Below are 18,225 nucleotides of genomic sequence, written 5' to 3' on the forward strand. Positions count from 1 at the left end.
CAGTCTGCTATTTAACCTGGTGGGGGTGGGAGACTTCCATTGGGCCAAACCATGTGTCTCCAAGGATCCAGGTGGGCAGTGGAGCTGGGGAGGTCCCTGTAGAGCCCTCTGCAGCGAGTCCAAGGGAAGCAGGAGCAGCTGGGCACAGGCCCCTCTTGCTTCAGGGCAGAGGGCGCCCAGGAGAAGGGATGGGATCATAGGTAAAATTAGATTCACCAATGAAGCTCATGGGAGGTCAAATTTTGCCATAACTCACTCTCTCCTCTGTTACTGATTTCCCTGACGTGGGGCTGAGGAGGAGGAGGAGGAGGAGAATCCAATGTGTTTGCCTGGAAGCCCTCGGGGCCCCCAGTGCTCGAGGTGTACAGCAGGTTGCTGGATTCTCATTTATCAGCCTTAAGAGGGATGGAGTGATAAATGCATAACCGTCCCTTTAATATTTTATGCAGGTGCTAACGCGGCTTGGCTGTCACCTTCAATGCATCACCCGAGGCGGAGAGCCCCCCTCGTCACTCTTAGCTTGCAGCCTCACAATTCCATTTCCCCACCCAAATACATCCATTTTAATATGCACATCACAGGCAGGCAGCACGGTCACAAAGAAGCCCTGCCAGCAGCAGTTCCCACGTGGCTGAATGGATGACCAGCCACCAGCCCTGGCCTCTTGGCTCCCACAGATGGCTACCCAGCAGAGGCCTGGCCACCACAGTGCCACTACCTAGGTGTCGGCTGCTTGTACCTCGGAAACCACCTTCCAGGAGAGTGGTGGCCCGTATCCGCTTCTGCCCGCACCACTCATACTCCTCAAAGCGGTTGCTGTTCTCATGCTCGATGTCCGCGGCATCGTCCTCAGCCATGCAGGAGCCTTCCCTCTGTGAAGAGCAGAGCAGGATCATGCGGGTCCCAGGCCGTCCCTACTTGCTCCCCAGGGCCTGCGAGGAAGGCACAGCCCAGGCCCCCAGCTGCAGTGTGCCCCACAGGCGCCCAGCTCTAGGGCTCCTTGGAAGTAAACCAATCAAGAGGTCAAAGACCTGGGCTTTTTCCCAATAATTTTCCACTGGAGCCCCAGGGGAGGAGTGGGAGAGTGAAAGCAAAGGAAGAGGGCAAAGAACAGAGAAGAAGCTGCTGCTGAGACCACGTGAAGAACCCAACAGCCCAGAGATTGGAGGCAGTCAGCAGCTAGTGTCAGGGGAAGGGGGCAGGGTAGGTGGTGATGGCCCCTCTACCTTAGAAAGGCAATGCTCCACATGCCTACTCATCTCCTGCTCCGATCCTGCCAGGGGGCGGCTGCACAGGGGACATACCTGCCCTTCATCTTGCTTCCTCCGTTTCATTTTCCCAATCCGAGCTGCATGGAGAAACGAAAAACAAAGCACAGAACAGGCAGACGGTCACTGGAGCTCCCGAGGTCCCAGCGGGACTGACATATCCCGACCTCCTGCCAGCCATTAGCCCTCTGGCTCACGCCCAATCTCGCCCTTGTTATGCGGCACCTTCAGCTCCTTTGGGCCCTGCCACGAGCGCCTGGGGAGGAGACTGGTGCTAGGCCAGCCAGTGTCCACTCTTTGGCCACAGCTGCGTACCTGTGGTGCTCAACTGAGTCCAGTGAGCAAAGATGCTCCCCTTGGCACTTACTAGGTATCTCCCCAGAAGGCCAAGATCACAGCTCTTTTAGAGTTAAGACCCACAACTTTAGAGATCACCTCTTGGCTAGAATCCAAAGTCTCTCCAGGGGCCTGATTTGGCCAGCTGTTCACTTATCAGTTAAAACTGCTTTGTTCCTGGGCCAGCAGGCCCGAGGTACAGCCCTCAGTATCCTATACAGAATCATCCCAGGGAGAATTTCTCTCAGGTCCACTGGTCCCATTTTACGGAAGAGGAGATCGAGGCCCAGTCATAAAGGTACAGAGGGTCTGAGTCAGCCCAGGATATCCTAAGAGGGTAGCCCTTACTGTGCCCTCCCGAACCTGTTCCATCATTTCTGATCAGTGAAGAGGGGCTGGCAGGCCCCCGAGGCAGAGGGCTGCCTGCCATGCTGTCCCACAGGGGGCTCAATTCCAAAGTGCACACTGCAAGCCCACAGCACTGCTAATTAATGCTGAGAGATGCAATCATTTCTAATTAGCTCACTAATCCCTCTCTGCAGCCCTCCTGTCACTGAAGCAGGAAGGGGTCAAAACAAGGGACTCTGTTCCCTCTATCCCCTCCCTTGATGCAGAGCTAGCCACTTTGAGACCAGACTGATTAGGGCCGGGGTGGAGCCAGCCAAGGAAGGAAGGGTTCCCCACTGCAAGGCCAGAAGGAACTTTCTCGTGGATACTGACCCTAGTGGAAGTCTCATCAACGCAGGCTAGGGAGTGAGACACTGGTGAACGGTGATGCAGGTGACAGCTGATAAGTTACAATTTAGAGCTTCAACTGTGTGTAAGATTTAACTGCCTTACACAAGGAAGCTCATTTTATTCTATATCTGGAAACCAGGTTGTATTAAGCATTTTTCCAGATAAAGATACTTAAAGCTCAATCAGGCAGTTGCCCAGGTAGCTAAAAAGTGGCAAAGGCAGTATAGGAAACCATGCCTTACTCCATAGCTTCAAAGGCTCTCTTGTCCCAAGAGTGCCCCCAACTGATCAGTATCAACAAAGACGGATCCTGTGAGTGTGCTAGGGCAGCACTTGGAACCCCAGCTTCTGCCTGAGGGCCTGAAGCAGGGAGTTACCCCAGAACAGAGCAGCCCTAGGACCCAAATCAACAGGAAAGCCACCATCCCACAAGGACTGAGCATGGAGTGTGAGAAACCTTGGCCCGCAGCCTGGCCCATCTCCTCTGTTTCCGCTGCTCTCACTACAGGAGATGTGACCAAGTTCCGGTGACCACTTGATTTTGTGGACAAAGATCTAGACTCTTTCACCTTGACTGCCCTAACTCTTGGAATCTCAGGCTCAAGCCACGTTGACACTCTAGAGCCAGGGCTGGGGTGGAGAAGAAAGGCGTTGAGCAAGTGACTCTGAGAGTTCAAGAAGGCCGTATGGAGCCGTGCTCCAGTACAAAGGTGCGTCCCCTAACCTGCCTAGAGCCGGAGGGAATGCCTCTCTGGTAAGAAGGAGACTATGAGAGACACTGATAATTGAATAAACAGGTGAATCTCACAGGATTGCCAAGGAAGGCAGGACACTGGATGCTCTCCTCGCCCAAGCCACCCATGCCAGAAAACTCCTTGTGGTCCCAGGAAAGCACCCGGATAGACTGGGCATCACCTGGAAATTCTCAGACAAGCAAGGCAGGTTTGGTTATTATCTTGCCATCCATCTTCTAAGTCCTGAACTAAGTTTACTAAAGCATGATAGGGAAAGTGTGCTCCCTACCTGGAAGCTTCCACTAACAGGAAAAGTCAAAGTATTGCCAAGGAGGCAGTATGGCATGGTCCAAGCAGCACAGGCTCTGGAGGTAGGTGTGTGTTTATCGCTCAGTCTGTCCGACTCTTTGCAACCCCGTGGACTACAGTCCACCAGGTTCCTCTGTCCATGCAATTCTCCAGGCAAGAATACTAGAGTGGGTTAACTGGTTCAAACCATGGCTCGGCCATATCCCAGCTGTGTGTTTTTCAACAAATCGCTTCACCTGTCCCAGCCTCAGTTTCCTCATCTACAAAATGAGTGTTAACACTCCCTCTCAGTTATGATAAAGACACTTAACATGGGGCCGGCCCATGATAAATGCTCTCCTTTCCCCAATCTGGGGCTCAGCCTGGTAGCAGAAACCAAGTGGCAGGAACTGGGGATCTTGAACATCGACGGCCTTAACAGCTGGTCCAGAGACCCTCAAGCCCCTTACTGCCAACCCCCAGATATACCACACCCTAGTCAGCACAAAAAACTAGATCATCCAGTTTGTTCAGCAAACAGGAATGCTCCAGAGGTTTGAATCCAAAAAGAGGGTGGGGGAGGGGGGAGGCTGCCAGGTAGTGCATACACAGCGTGCTTTCAGACAAGGCCTCTAAGAGCTGTTGAGCCCACGCTGATCACCTTTGTGAAATGTGGGCTGACTGATAACTCAAAGAGCCCTGGGATGAGTTAGTTCCTGTTGCCGTGGGAACTCCAGATCTCACTGCATTGTCAAGTCTCAGCAGAGAGGCTGTATTCACACGACTGGGCACTGATTAAAAACTGGAAGAAAAACATTCTCAGCGCCCTGCCAGCTGGTACAGTGAGGTCCCAGCAGTTTGCAAATTCAAAGCGGAGCTCCCAAGTGGAATTGTGTGGCTTGTTCCTCATTCTTTGCCACTTATTGCCCCCCAGGGTTCTTCAAGGCCTAGAGAGGCTCACGCAAGAGCTGGCAACCATCACCTCCATTAAACAGATGGGGAAACTGAGGGCGGCAGCCTCGGTCGGCACATACTGAGGCGCTGTGATTGCGAGGAAACCAACGGGCCCTAACGTTGAAGAGACCCAGGCAAGCCAGGAGCTGCAGGCAGTGAGGGAGGGAGGAGGCCGGGGGTGGGGCGAAGGGAGGGGCTGCGCAAGACTCACCATTCAGTCGGGTCTGCCGGTTGGCTCGCACTCGCAAGAAGGTCTGGGAGAAAATCCCAGGCAGATGCAAAAAAGAGAAGACAGCGTCAGCGCGGCCGGGAATCCCAGCCCCCGCCCCAGCCCCGGACCCCGGTCCAGGCCTGCCCCGCCCCAAACAGCCCGTAAACAAACCTACTTCCTCCCTCCCGCCGGCCCCCCTGCTCCGCCGGCCGCTCCGGGCCCTCGGCATAGCCGCCGGGGACTGCTCTAGCGGGCCCCGGAGGCCGCCGCGCGGTGCCGCCCCAGCCCCGGCCTCCGGCGCTCCGGGCCCCGCGGCCGCCCGGCCGGCGAGGGCGGCGATGCGGGCGGATTCCCCCCGGCTGCCCGGCGGCGGCGGCACCTCAGCTCCCAGCAGCGGCGGCGGCCATGTTGGCCTTGATCATGTGACCCGCCGCCGTCGCGCGCCGGGGGTGAAAGTTCAAGAAGTGGGGGTTAGAGGGGTGGGTCTGCCGGACCAGGACCAGGAAACAGCTGCTCTCACTCGGGCAGCAACAGGCTGAGGCCGCCCAGGGGTTCCTCCCACCGCCCGCCAAAACCAACCCTCCCCGGTTTTAGCGGCTGCGAGGTCCTTCCACCCAACTCCACGCCCCTTCCTAGCGCGGGGCTTCTTCCGTCCCGGAGCCCCGCCCGGCTCCCGCCTCCCGCGCCGCTACCCCTTTGCTGGGGAGGTGGCGTAGGACTTCCTGATCGCCGCGGGTCATGCCACCGTAAGTCCCAACTGTTCAGCCCCCAGTCCCTAGCATTTCAGCAGTCTGGACACTAGACGATTCCAGACATTTCAGCTGTTTTCTGGACAACCCCTGGAGCTGCTACTGGTAACGCACGCCCACGAGTTGGAACCCAGCATCCCTCAAACAAGTGCTTTCCTCCAGGATTCTCAGTTTCTAACGGGATACCACCATCCACTCTGGTGTGCCCACACCAGAAACTTGAAAGTGAGTCGTCCTTGATCCCACCCTCCTTCAGTTTCTCGCGCTCAATTCTTCTCTCATCTCAGAGAGTCTGCCTTTAAAGGTCTTTTAAACCTTCTCATCTCCACCTCTTGTGTATCTCCTACGTATCCTTCTAGACCTGTTTGAAAAATATCATTTCCTCTCTCCTTCATCTCTACCCTCAGTATGGCTTATACAGATTTTTATCAGACCACTCCAGGGACGGGACCTTGTGTGAGTCATGAGTGAACCCAGAGCTCGGCACAGCACTTGGCATAGGCAAGACATCCCTGTGTTTCTTCAGTCGCTATACCTATCTTGGATTTACTCCTGTAGTTCATAATCTTACTGAGCTCTCTAAATTTGCAGCTGTCACCCATCTGGCTTTCTGATCTCCAGCTTTTTTCTCTGTACCCAATCCTTCACAGTACATGCAGTGTGATCTTGCTATCGTGCAAAATTGACCCTCTTTCCTTCTTCCCCTTTAAATCTTTCAGTGGTTCTCCACTGAGATGATCTGCTTACAGGTCATCTCTGATCTGCTCTGCCTGCTTCTCCAGACTTCTCTTCTACCGTTCCTGCTCTCTCCTTTTGCCTTCCTGACACTCAGCTTTGCAGAGCTACGTAGCTCTTTGAGCACGCCATACTCTGCACTCTGGGGTAGATTATTCTCCATGCACCCGTTAACCTGCCTGGTTAACTGCTGTTCATCCTACAGGACTCTGGGTGGGAAGACTTCACATTTCCCCCAATGTTGGGTTAGTTGCTTCTTCTTTAGTTTTCACAGTCCCTTGGCTTCACTTTGAATTTGGATATTTTGATTGTTTGGACCTGTCCCTTCTCCCTGGGAGTTCATCTCCATGCAGTCACCCAGCACAAGGTCTGGCATGCAGAAGAAATCCGTAGGAAGGAGAGGAGGATGTTTATGAGGGAAGTTCCTGAGCCCAGCTGGCGGGCTGGGAAGCAATCTAGGATTCAGGGCCAGACAGACTCAGCCTGACTTGGTTCTTAACATATATGTGTGCTTAGAAAAGTCACTTCTCTCTAGGCCCGTTTCCTTAGCCATAAATAGGGCAATGAATCCTAGCTTGCACAGTTGCTATGAGGGTAAAGTGAGGTAATGGTTAAAGGGTTAGGTAACCCAGCAGGGGCTAAGTAAATGGGAATCCAAAGCAGAAACCAGTCCCCTCTGATTTCACAGCCAAGTTTGATGATTTTTTTAAACAGTATAATTGAGCAACTACTACCTGCCAGGCATTGTGTATAGATCAGGGAATTCGAGCTTCACCTTCTACCAGTTCCCCTTGTGTTTTTCATTCTAACAAAACTGAGCTGCTGGTGGGTCCCCAGATATATCATTCTGTGTTACACCTCTGTGTCCTTTGCACATAGTGTTGCCTTGGTTGGGAATATCTTTTCTTCCTTGTCCACCAAAGTGAACTCCTGCTCATTCTGTTCAGTCATTACCTCCTCCGTGAATCTTATTCTGATTTTTCTTTTTCCACTGTGCTCTCCTAGAAACTTATTTATACTCCCATCATAGCATTTAAAGTATTTAGAAATTATCTATCTGCAAATTAACCCCTTGAAGGCAAAGACACTGAACTGAGCATGAATACTAGATAAATGGTTGAGTAAAGCCAGGGAGTAAAGAAGGATAAGACGTTTTTGCCTTAGAGAGCCGCGCCACCCCCCAATCTAATCCAAGAGTGAGTCTCATCATGATAGATAAAGTATTTTCACAACTCTTCACCGTTCCTCCTATCACGAGCTGCGTTTCCTCATCCCTCGATTATGTATTAGCCCTGTGACTTGCTCTGCCAAGTGATGGGTGAGTTCCAGAGTCTAGGCCTCAAGAGGCCTTGCAGCTTTGGCCTTCACCCTCTTGGCATGACACTTCCCTGAGACTGCCAAGTAAGGCAGTCAGTCTAACCTATTGGAGAATGATAGGCCATATGGAAGAAAATCAAGATCCCTGATCTCCCAACATGTGGTGAGGCCATTTTGGACTTTCCAGCCCAGCTAGTCCTCCAGCTGAATGAGCTTCATGAATGAGGAAAGGTCTAGTCAACTGACAGAATCATGAGAAATCAAAGTTGTCCTAAGCCACTAAGTTTGGGGATGGCTTGTTATATACTTGTAGATAACGGAAACATTAAATGGGTGATCACAGTATAGGATGATCAGAGCAATGACAGGGACATGCAGGGGTCATGAGAAGAGAATGCTAATCCAGAAAGGCTTCCTAGAGCAGAGGAGATTGGGGCAGTTTGTTGAAGAATAAATAGAAATTTGATAGGGTGGGATGAAATAATCCCATTAAAAACAGCATGTGTAAAAACACACAGAGGCAAGAAAAGGATGGCACAGCCAAGGAGTGGTTAGCATTAATCTGGCGAGCATAGACCACAGGATTCATAGAAGGCAGTATTAGGAATGGAAGCTGGAAATATAGGCTGAATCTAAATCAACGTGTGTGGCCCTGGAGGCCTTGGTGCCATTCCTTAGCACACCCAGCCTGTGTCTAGCATGCCATGTCTGTGCCTGATGGTTACTCTCCCTGGCTCAGCAAATAGTGGGGCTGATGCTGTGGCTGAAGTAGAGAGAAGAGCCTCCAAAGGCAGGGTTCTGTTTCCCTTGGGAGTGGAATTCTCGGATGGATCCCTATCTCCCTATCCCAGAATTCCCTCAAGTTGGGCTATTGCTCCATCTCGAAGCAGGATTGTCTGGGTGAGGACTGATAGCCTTTCTTAAACTAGGGCTCACAAGAGTAGGGATCCCTCCCCAGAGCTGAAACTTTGGGCTCTGTACTTTGAGTCGCATGCAGAAGCATTGAACAGAGGAGATGCCAGTGGAAGCTGGTGTACAGTCTGTATGTGGTATTTCACTAACCAAGCTCTGTACCCTGATGCCAAGCTGTGTCAGTGGGGAGGAAGAGGCACCCAGAGAGAAGACCTCAAATTCCAGGAAAGGCTTCCTGAGTGCCAGCAGTGACCCTGGTTCCCTGCCCCAGATGACAGGTCCCTGCTGCCTTGTCTCTTTACATCAGTCAGGGCGCATTTCCCTTTTCACATCATGGCTCCCTGAGAAGCCCCACTGCCATTTAGGCACATATTCCTTGGAGCAGGCTCTGTGTTACACCCTCTGACTGGGGCTCCTGCAGGTGGGGCTCTGTCTCTTCTCAGACACAAGCTTCTAGGGAAGCCCTTTTTCCTTTCCTCCACAAAGAAGGTCTGGATAAGCTGGAATGTTCCCCTTAAGTCCCCTCCTGCTTTGTTGCTTGAGGATTGTATGGTTATTCCTATCCTGTTTGCCCAAGGCACTCACAGGCAGTATTCTACCCACCCTACCCCTGCCCCATGCCCAACACTATGGTCTGGCAGAATTGATGGCTCTTTGCTCAGGGGATTCTGGTTTTTGAAGTGTGAAGTCTTTAGGTGATGCTGGGCCACATCCCTGGGTCCTTGATGACACTGAACCCTAGAGGGCAGATGGCTGGGATGCTTCAGAAGAGCCCACCCAGGCCCAGATGACCTTGGCATCTCTCCCTAAGGTCCGTCTATGTAAGGCACATTCCATGACACCTGTGCCTTCTGGTTAGGGTCACTAGACGCAAGGGGAACCAAATACAGTTCAGTCCTCCCCGCCCCGCCATGTCTTCTTGGGGGGAGGAGGAGTTAACTGGTTTAACTCTGAAGGACTCATCCAAGTGCCCAGCCTGCCCCTGCTCACCTGGTATCTGTCTGAGTGGTGCAGGTCATCGGTGGCTGATGAGTGTGGTGATGCCGTTGGAGACTCTCCTTCCCTCTTGATGGAAGCAGACAACAAGAGGGACTGAAAGAAGAAAAAGGACACATGGCCTCAGGCTGAGTGAGACCTACAGTCCATCCCCTAGGGTGTCTGGTCCTATGGAGCTTTTAGGAGAGAGGCAGAGAAAAGGAGGGCAGAGGGGTGGAGGCTACACTTGAGATTCTAAAGGGACGCGGTCAGGCCCCAGAGTCTGGTTGTGGGAGAGGATGGCTTGATCCTGGGGATGGGTGGAAGCCCCTGGAGAGGGTCCAGTCTCCTCCACCCCAGTTAATCTCTGTCCTTGTGGGGCAGGCTTCCCAGGGGGCTGGGGCTCTATAGGCTTTGTTCTCCCGTAGGGAGCAGAGACTCTGGGACCCTGAAGGGTTGGGGTACAGCCACATCCCTGCCACTCTGCTTGCCCCTAATACAGGCTAGTGGCAGCCCTGCTATGGAGACAGTAAATTAAATAGTATGCATGAGTTTCCTCCGTGCAGCTAGGGATGTGCGCCGGCTCCACTTCTCCCGGTGCTGTGGCGGCGACCCCAGCAAAAACCACAGCAAAACTAATCCCCCCCCCGTGTCAGTCCCGCACAGCCTCTTCTACATACGCCCGCAGTTTAGATTAATAAACTGTCTGCTTTAAACTGCGCGAGCTCCACAATTCTAAATACCACATGGCACGTTCAGCCTGCTCTTGCTGGCTTGTGCCAAGGCCTGTTCAGCTGCAAACTGGGGGCCTGGAGGCCTGAAAGCAATCCATACTTCCCGCACCTCCTCCCCCACACCTTCTCCAGCCTACACAGTTCTGAGCCGGAAGCATACAATTCCCTCGGAGGCCTCCCCAGCCTAGAAAACCATGCCAAATCGCCAGTGACAGCCTAAAGAAAGCAATCTGGGAAAGATGGAGCAGCCATTTATCCTTCATCTCCGACTGAGCCTTAGGATGTGACCCGCATGCGGTGGCCACGCTGCACATCCTCACGCCTAAGGGCCTTAGGAGGGGAGGGGGCAGCTGCTGGTCTGGCAGGGCTCCCTGACTCGGCCTCAGCCCAGGAGCTGGATCGGGGAGGAGGCCGGGCAGGGTCTGGGGTGGGATTCCTTGCAACTCGGAGCCCCTTCCTCACCCACCCTGGCCCAGTGGGAGGCCTAGTGAGTGCCTTAGCTCCCAGCTCAGAGAAGAGGTGGGCTTTCAGGCAATGTCCTCCTTCTCCGGTCCCAAGGAGGATGCTGAGGAGGGACGACATCATGGGGCCCCCGCCCCTCCATCAGGAGAAAGCTCGTTTGCTTGCGCGCGCTCTCTCTCTCATTCTCTCTAGGTTAGAAGCCCTGAGAGGCCTCAGAATTACACCTGGGGCAAATGGAATAAAAAAAGGTCACTGGCGCTTTTTAAACATGGACCAAAAAGCAGTAAAATGTGTTTTGAAAAAAAAATCCCGGCATTAAATCATGACTTTTTGCCTGGCTCTTCGCCTCATTAAAAGTGGCCTTTTGGAAGGTAAAATTATCATTGTAAGCGATAAGATCTTTAAGAAAATAATTCACGGCTTCTTCACCCTTTAATATGATAGCCGCCACCGGCTAATTTTTTTCTTAATGGCAACGAGGCCATCAATCTTGTCTGAGGCCCCCTCGCCCTCTCCTCCCTCCCTCCTTCTCCCTGTCCTCTCGGTCTCTTGCCTGAACCTTATATCTCGTGCCTCTTCCACCCATGACCTGCTTCCCTAAAGCCTGGGTCAAGGCGGAAGACAGACCCTGAAACCCTCAGCTTTGGGGCATGAACTTATATCTAGAAGTGAGTAAGTGGTGGCCATTGCCTCTAAATCTGATTATCAATAATCCACACGTCGCTGGTTGTAGGAATCTGCACATGTTTAAGATTTCCTGTGTAAGTATTCTGATGGGCTAGGGGTAGGTGAGTGGGTGTGCATCTGTGCATGTGGGGAGCCAAGTATGGATGTGGTCTGTGTCTGTGTTTGTGCTTTGAACACATGCCTCACTGGGGTCAAGTTCCCAGCCCTGCCAGCCGCGCTTAGGTGTCAAGTCAGTGGTTGTGCCTGACCTGGTGACCTGTCTCCCTTAACCACAGCCATTGAAGACTGCAGGCTGGGCCGGGCTTAGCCAGTGTGACTTCTCCCCCCACATCTTTTCCCTTTAGGGCTGGGAGGGCTCTGCTTTCTTGGCCAGGGCCTGTATCTGTCCAGGGCTGGGCTAGGTCCCCTGCCCCTCCTCTGTCCACCTTGCTGTGTTGAGTGCATGAAGGTGCAGAGTTCACTCCTTTAGACAGGCCGGCAGGGGAGATGGGCCAAGCCCCTGGAAGTAATATTGTCACTCTGGGTCCTTTTCCCACAAGTGCCCTCTCAGGTCACCGGTGCCTATAAGACATCTAAACACGACAGCCTCCTCCTCCAGCCCTCCTGTTTGGCATCTGACTACCCCAGGCAGTTTGGGGTATTTTTCCCTTAGGACCCCAGGACACCATGCTCTGTGCCCCTCCTCACTCATCACTATTCCTCTTCTGCTCCTTCCCTGGCTCTGGGGCCTTCTCTTGACCCCACCCCCACAGGAGTCCCAGACTCTTGGCTTCTGCTCTAATTACTCCACACACACTCACTGACTGATTTCATCCATTCTGAGGAATTCCCTGGCAGACCAGTGGTTTAGACTCTGCACTTTCACTGCCAGGGGTGTAGGTTCATCCCCTGGTAGGGGAACTAAGATCCTACAAGCCCTGGGGCACAGCCAGAAAGTAAGTTTCACCCATTCAGCACTCATTCCTCACTCCCTATAGAAAGGCCTGAGGATACCTGCCTTTACAAGTCATTGTGAGAATTTAAGACAGGATGCCACCTTACTGAGGGGTGGGGGAAAGAGGACACTCAGTGAGTAAGGGTTTAGTCTTCCTCCCCAGGTGCCCACTCCTTCAAAACATCATCCCCCTTGGGGACGCAGTACTGTCTACCTCTGTGGCCACCTATCAGAGTTCTCGGTTCGAGTCATGCTATCCTGCTGAGGCCTCTGGCCCCTCTTTTGAGCCACTGTCCTTCACTCTTCCTTTCTCCATCTGATGCTTTCAAGCTTCCCTTTCATAGTGTCTGTTCAGAGAGTCAGATGGTCTCAAATGAGCCGCACATCCTCTCTGGCTCCCTGCTGCCCTCAGGACAAAGCACATGCACTCATCCCATGGGCTGGCTTTCTAAGGCCTCGCACTAGCTGTCTTGACCTGCATGTCTATATTTTTCTTTACCTGCTGCAGCTCACCTTCCTCCTTTTGAGTCTCTCCAGACTTACAGTGTCTGGGTCCCCCAATCCCCTGTTCATCCTTGGCTTTGACCCCATCCTGACTGGCAGAGGAGGGAGTCAGATGAGCATACTCTAGCTCCCATTCAGACTGCACGCATGTGCTCGAGTGCACGGGGCCGCCCGAGACCCCAGGCTGACGATCAAACCCTGAAGACAACTGGGGATCCAAGAAAAGCTCCTTTTTCTCAGGAACCAGTTCTGGGTGGGCCTCCATTAGGATGGGTAGGAAAAAACACACAATTGTCCACCTACCTTGGGGGTGCCTGGAGCCATGGCATCCTTCAGAAGGGAATTCTTGCTGCCAAGAAAGAAGAGAACAGGGTGACCATTCCACTTGCTGCCCAGGGCATGCAAGAGAACAGCAAGAAGACCTCAGGGGGAGAAGACAGCCAGTGTTGCCTGGCTCGGCTCAGCCAAGCCCCACCCAGCCAGCTCAGCCTCCATCGGGGGCCAGGGGCCAGAGTTGGCTCCCGGGCTGGGGGGACAGACACGAGGCGTGGCAGGCTGCCTTGTGGATCTGAGGGAAGGGGTTTCACCTGACCCATGGTATCAGCCCTGAGGACTGTGCCTGTCCTTCCCCTCCCCTCCATCCCCTGTCCCCAGCCTGCACTCAGCTCCTATGGGAGGGGGGTGATGGAACTGCCATGGCTCTTGTCACTTCTCCCTCCAACATGCTGCAAACTGCGTTAGGCCAGGAATGATCTCCTCCTGATTCAATTTGTCAGCCCCAGGCCCTCCGGCATCGGGCGCGGCAGGCGGGCGGGAGCTGGGCCCTGAAATATGGTGGGTGGCTTGGAGCAGGCGGGGGGCCGGGGTGGGGGAGGTGATGGATGGGCTGTGGGGGAGGCGAGGACTGTGTTTAATAACAAAATTGGTATGCAAGGCCACATCCCAGCGCTAAGCATGAGTGATCCAGAGCCACAAAGTATTACAAATCCCCGCTAAACAGATGCTGACAATGGAACAAGACGTATCAAATCAGATCCACTTCAGAAACATTAATATCCCTGTTCCTGTCCCTCCCGCCCTGCTGCCCCCTCTATGCTCACCACATCTGTGCTCACACATTCACGCACGTGCTAGCACATGCACACAAACGCACACACAGGCACCGGCTGGAACACGGCAGGAGGCAGAAACAGCCAGTTCCCATAGGGTTCCCATGCACATACAAGCAGTATAGGTAGAGCACACCCAAGAGATCCATACAGCACAAAAGACAGCCAGGGCAGATACCCAGGGCACACGCAGGCCGTGTGGACAGGGAACACCCACAGGGATAGGCATAAATACACCTAATGTGTGAGCAAAGGCATAGGCAGATCTGGATAAAGTAGTTCTCCATCCAGGGCCATTTTGCCCCCCAGAGGACAACTGGCAACACTTGGAGACGTTTTTGATCGTTACAGCTGGGAGCAGGCAGTTTTCTCCTGGCATGTAGTGGGTACAGGGGATTAACCATCTTAGAGGGTACTGGATAGCCCCTCACAACAAGAAACTACCCAGCCCAAATGTTTATAGTGCTGAGGTTGAGAAACCCTGGTGTAAAGGCGGATATGCACATATCCATTGTTTCTCTAATTCTGTCAACGTGTGGTCACACCGAGGTTCAGACATGCACACAGAGGCACAGGCAGAATCGTGTTTCCAGGGCTGTGTCCTTAAAGACATTCACAACTGTCACCCAGGCCTGGATGAAGAGCTGCTCACGTGCCCACCTTCACACAAGCAAGCACAGGTACAGACACCCATGTGTGCTGACACACGCCCAACACTCAGGTACCCACAAATGCAGCGGTACATGGACACACCCACAGAAGCAGACACGTATGTCATAGTGAAGGGGCCGGTAGCTTGGCAGCAGGCTGGGACTAAGATCTGAGTGTAAAAATAGCTTGTGGTGGGGGTAGCGGGGGCATGGGTTTGATTTCTGGTCAGGGAACTAAGATCCTGCATGGCACATGATGTGGCCAAAATATTTAAAAAAAAACAAAAACAAAAAACCCAGCTGTATGTCTGTCTGATCACACAATGGGGGGCATCACAGACAGGAAAAGACCACCAAACTGGGTTCCATTCAGTGGCATTTTGTTCATAAATGGTCCCCATGTTCCTGCTCCTGATCCGGGCACAAGGGGTACAGAGAAGAAACAGCTGCCATTAAGGAACAACTAGATGTGAGTCTGTTACTTTTATCTTTCCTTCACTCTGTTAACAAGTGCTGTTGTTGCCCTGCTACCAGCACCATTCCTGGACCTACAGGTAGAGAAATGAGGGAACCATATGACACTGTTCCCACCAGGCCCCTGGACTGAGGTCTGAGTGTTTTCTGAGCAGAATCAGGGTGAAATGGAAGAGGAAGGACTGAACAGTTGTGCACCCACCACGTGTGACAGGCATGGGCTAGGAACTTCAAGTGCGTCATCTCTCTGATCTTCACAAAAACTTCAGAGTTGGCTCGTGGGCTGGGGGACACCTCACTGCTCACCCAGCCCAGGCAGGGTTTGGGATTTGCGTTGTTCCTATCTGACAGAGTCCAGAGTGCTGCTTTCCTGTTGGCCCCACTGCCTCCTAAAGACACTCAGGATGGAGGGCTGAGCTCTGAGTTCTTTTACTCTCTCCACTTTGGGGAGGGCTCTGCTGACTCTGAGCTTTCGTTTACTCTGCTGGTGAACAGAAATGAAGACATTCAGGGCCAGGATGTCCAGCTTCTCCCTTGGCCAGTCTTCTGGATCTTTTCCTGCAATCCTCTCCACCTTCCCTCCAGTTGGACTGGTCAGACTCCTTCCCTCTCCCTGAGCAAGCACCCACCTCCCCCCGCCCTCCCTACCTTTCCTCCAACAACCTGATCACCTCCAAGTGTGCTTGCTTCCCCCAGAGAGAGGAGTCTGGTGAGGGGCCCACCTTGGAGAGGAGAGCTCTGAGCCCCGAGCCACTGGCAGCCAGGCTCCCGCCCAGCCCATCCACTGCCTTCGTCCCTCCCAGTTTCCACAGCCCGCCCCCAACGATTTCCTCCCTTCTCAGTCACTCGCTGCCTAGTGATCCATGGGTTTTAAATTATAACTGGGACCCAGGAAACGCGTTCCTAAGTACAATATTCATGGGCTGGGCTGACACTTTTAATTAAGGTGATTTACACTGAATTATCCTTGGAAATAAAGAAATGGTGTGCTGCCCGGGAATAAACCATCATCACCAGGCGCCTTTGTAAGTTACACTTCGTTTTAATCTATTTGGGGAATTGTTTATCTAGTTCATTACCCAACCAAACACCGAGGCCGGCCTTAAATAAGGCTTAAGTGGGGGTGGGGGCACTGCCATCTCCACACCCCGCCTCTCCTCTAGAGTCACCCAGCCTTCCTCTGGCTCCTTCCAGCCCCTTTAAAACACTGACTCAACCAGATCTCAGAGTGGCTGAGGAAGCCACCAGAAAAAGGTCTCCGAGCTCAGGGCCCTCCAAGCCAAGCCTCAGTTTCAGCTCTGTGTGATCTCTGAAAGAGTCCAAGGTTCTTTCTTATTTCTGGGTAGAAACTCTTGTCCGAGGGCCACAGAGAAGTTTGCGGACCACTGTCCAACCTGCCCGTCAATCTCCAGCTCCCATCTATGTTCCTGCCAGTCTGTCTGTCTGTCTCTCCACGTCCACTCCCCACACTATCACCATCCCAGAGAAAGCTCAGGGCACCCAGAGCTCTGCCTACAGTCTCCTCCTTCCCTCCGATACCTGCTTCTCTACCATCGACACTGTTCCTGTGAGTCAAGTCAGAAAGCGAAGTCAGTAAGTGCCCCACAAGTAATCAGCTAAGTTCTCTTGCTTAGTCCCCCATCAGTCTCTCACCATTCTCTCTCTTCTCTGTTCCCACTGCCATTGTCCTAGGTGAGCCTCATGATCTGTCCCCTGGACCCTGCCTAACTTCCTCACTTGCTTCCTTGCTTCTACCCCCAAATTCTGCTCCATGCCACCTACAGAGCGATTCTCCTACAGCTCAGCTCTCTGATTAAGCTTCTCCAACTCGCAGATGTTCTAATTCCCCCACTCTAAGGTGACCCTCCGGCACTGAAGGCTCTCCACTATCTGTCCCCAATCTAACTTTGCTGTTCTTGGTCCAGCTAGCTGAATCCTGGGGTCAGCTGGAATGCCTGTGCAGGACTGAGAGGGGTAAAGAGAGAGGATGAGATGAGGGAGTGTGGGGGCACGGCCTCTGATCTCGAATGTACAAGTGTTTTGAGAAGTGTGAGTGTTTTGCCGGCAGAAGTTCTGACTCTTCTTCCTGGGTCTATCTGCCTGTGTGCCTGTGGGGACAAGCATCTGTGGGAAGTGGTTCTTTGAGGGGGTAGGTGTGAGCACATGTATATGTGTTGGAATGGGGGAGGGTGTGTGCCTGTATGTTGTCTACATACATTTGTGTTGGTGTCTGTGAAAACCAGCCAGCCCTAGTTTGGGACACTCAGTCGTGTCCCTGTGACCCCGTGGACTATACAGTCCATGGAATTCTCCAGGCCAGAATACTGGACTGCATAGCCGTTCCCTTCTCCAGGGGATCTTCCCAACCCAGGGATCGAACCCAGGTCTCCAGCACTGCAGGGGGACTCTACCAGCTGAGCCACCAGGGAAGCCCAACCAGTGTGAGCCCTTAGGTGTGTCTAAAACAGCAGCATGCTCTGTGCTGTTGGGAAGAAGGGGGCAGAGAGCACAAACCAGGCCCACCCAGAGAAGTGCCTCTGGGACTGACCCTGTGGGAGGACGATGGAAGGAAGGGCACCCTGGCAGCAGCATCCACAGACTCAGGAGCTGGCCAGGCTGAGGGAAGGGGGTGGGGGCAAAGGAGGCAGAGGGAGGGTGAGAGGGGGAGGGGACAGCTGGAGAGGAGAGGAGAGGAAAGAAAGGACGGGAGCTGAGAAGGGGACAGAGGGGAGGACTAGAGAGCTGGGGAGGCCACGGTGGCTGGAGACGCCCTCACCTGGGTTCTGCCCAGAACACTCTGAGCGATGTGCGCACAGGCTCTGCCCTCCTGCAGGACTTGGTTTCCCCGTGTGTGAAATAACCTGGTCAAAGGCCCCTGTCAGGTGGGAACTGAGGTGGGGAAGAGGAAGGAGCGGGTCTCCGAGCCCTCCCAACCTCCTCTCCTCCCTTCTGGTCCCCCGGAGAGCGGGCAGGGGCGGGGCAAGGACAGCCAAGCCTGGGGGCCCTCCCCGCCCACCCGGGCACCACGGCCCTCAGCCCGGAGGGAGCTGACACGCTCCTTGGGAATTTATCACGCACCCAATTACAATGTTAATTGGCAAGTTCCTGAAATCAATTAATTCGCAAATTTTTTCCAATTAAAAATCCAGATAAATCACGAGGGCGGCGGCGGGGAGGTCCAGCCTGCAGTCCGGTGGGCGCAGCGGCCGCAGGGAGGGGGGGCGTATAGGCGAGGGGAGGGGGCGGCGGGCGCGGCTGCCCTTGAACGCCTTTGCCGGCCGGTCGGACTGTCAGCGCGCCGGGCGCGGCGGGGCCGAGACAGATAAAACCATCGACCCGTCGCCGCCAGCGCTTCGGCTTTATCGATCCGACGGGAATTTCACTTGCTGTGCAGATCCCGCTGTCCGGCTGTCAGACACCGGGCTGGGAGGGGTGGGGTGGGGGGACGTACCAG

The 18,225-nt window shown here is 53.7% G+C and overlaps 1 protein-coding gene across 8 annotated transcripts in view; it reads right to left on the reverse strand.

The window, feature by feature from the left end:
• RNF220 (ring finger protein 220) overlaps positions 1–18,225 on the reverse strand; it is a 262,276-nt gene that overhangs the window by 14,650 nt on the left and 229,401 nt on the right. For 3 of the 8 annotated variants that reach the window (XM_040231299.1, XM_040231304.1, XM_040231301.1), the window contains exons 3-7: positions 12,842–12,887; positions 9,233–9,334; positions 4,530–4,572; positions 1,227–1,348; positions 719–872 (exon numbers count right to left, since the gene is read on the reverse strand). In XM_040231299.1, coding sequence (XP_040087233.1) covers positions 719–872; positions 1,227–1,348; positions 4,530–4,572; positions 9,233–9,334; positions 12,842–12,887 — 467 coding nt within the window. Of the gene's footprint in view, positions 1–718; positions 873–1,226; positions 1,349–4,529; positions 4,573–4,704; positions 5,050–9,232; positions 9,335–12,841; positions 12,888–18,225 lie in introns of those variants that run through there. The other 5 variants (XM_040231303.1, XM_040231305.1, XM_040231302.1 and 2 more) reach the window with 4 other exon arrangements.

The sequence above is a fragment of the Oryx dammah genome, unplaced genomic scaffold (genome assembly GCF_014754425.2).
Source record: "Oryx dammah isolate SB20612 unplaced genomic scaffold, SCBI_Odam_1.1 HiC_scaffold_28, whole genome shotgun sequence".
Taxonomy (NCBI): domain Eukaryota; kingdom Metazoa; phylum Chordata; class Mammalia; order Artiodactyla; family Bovidae; genus Oryx; species Oryx dammah.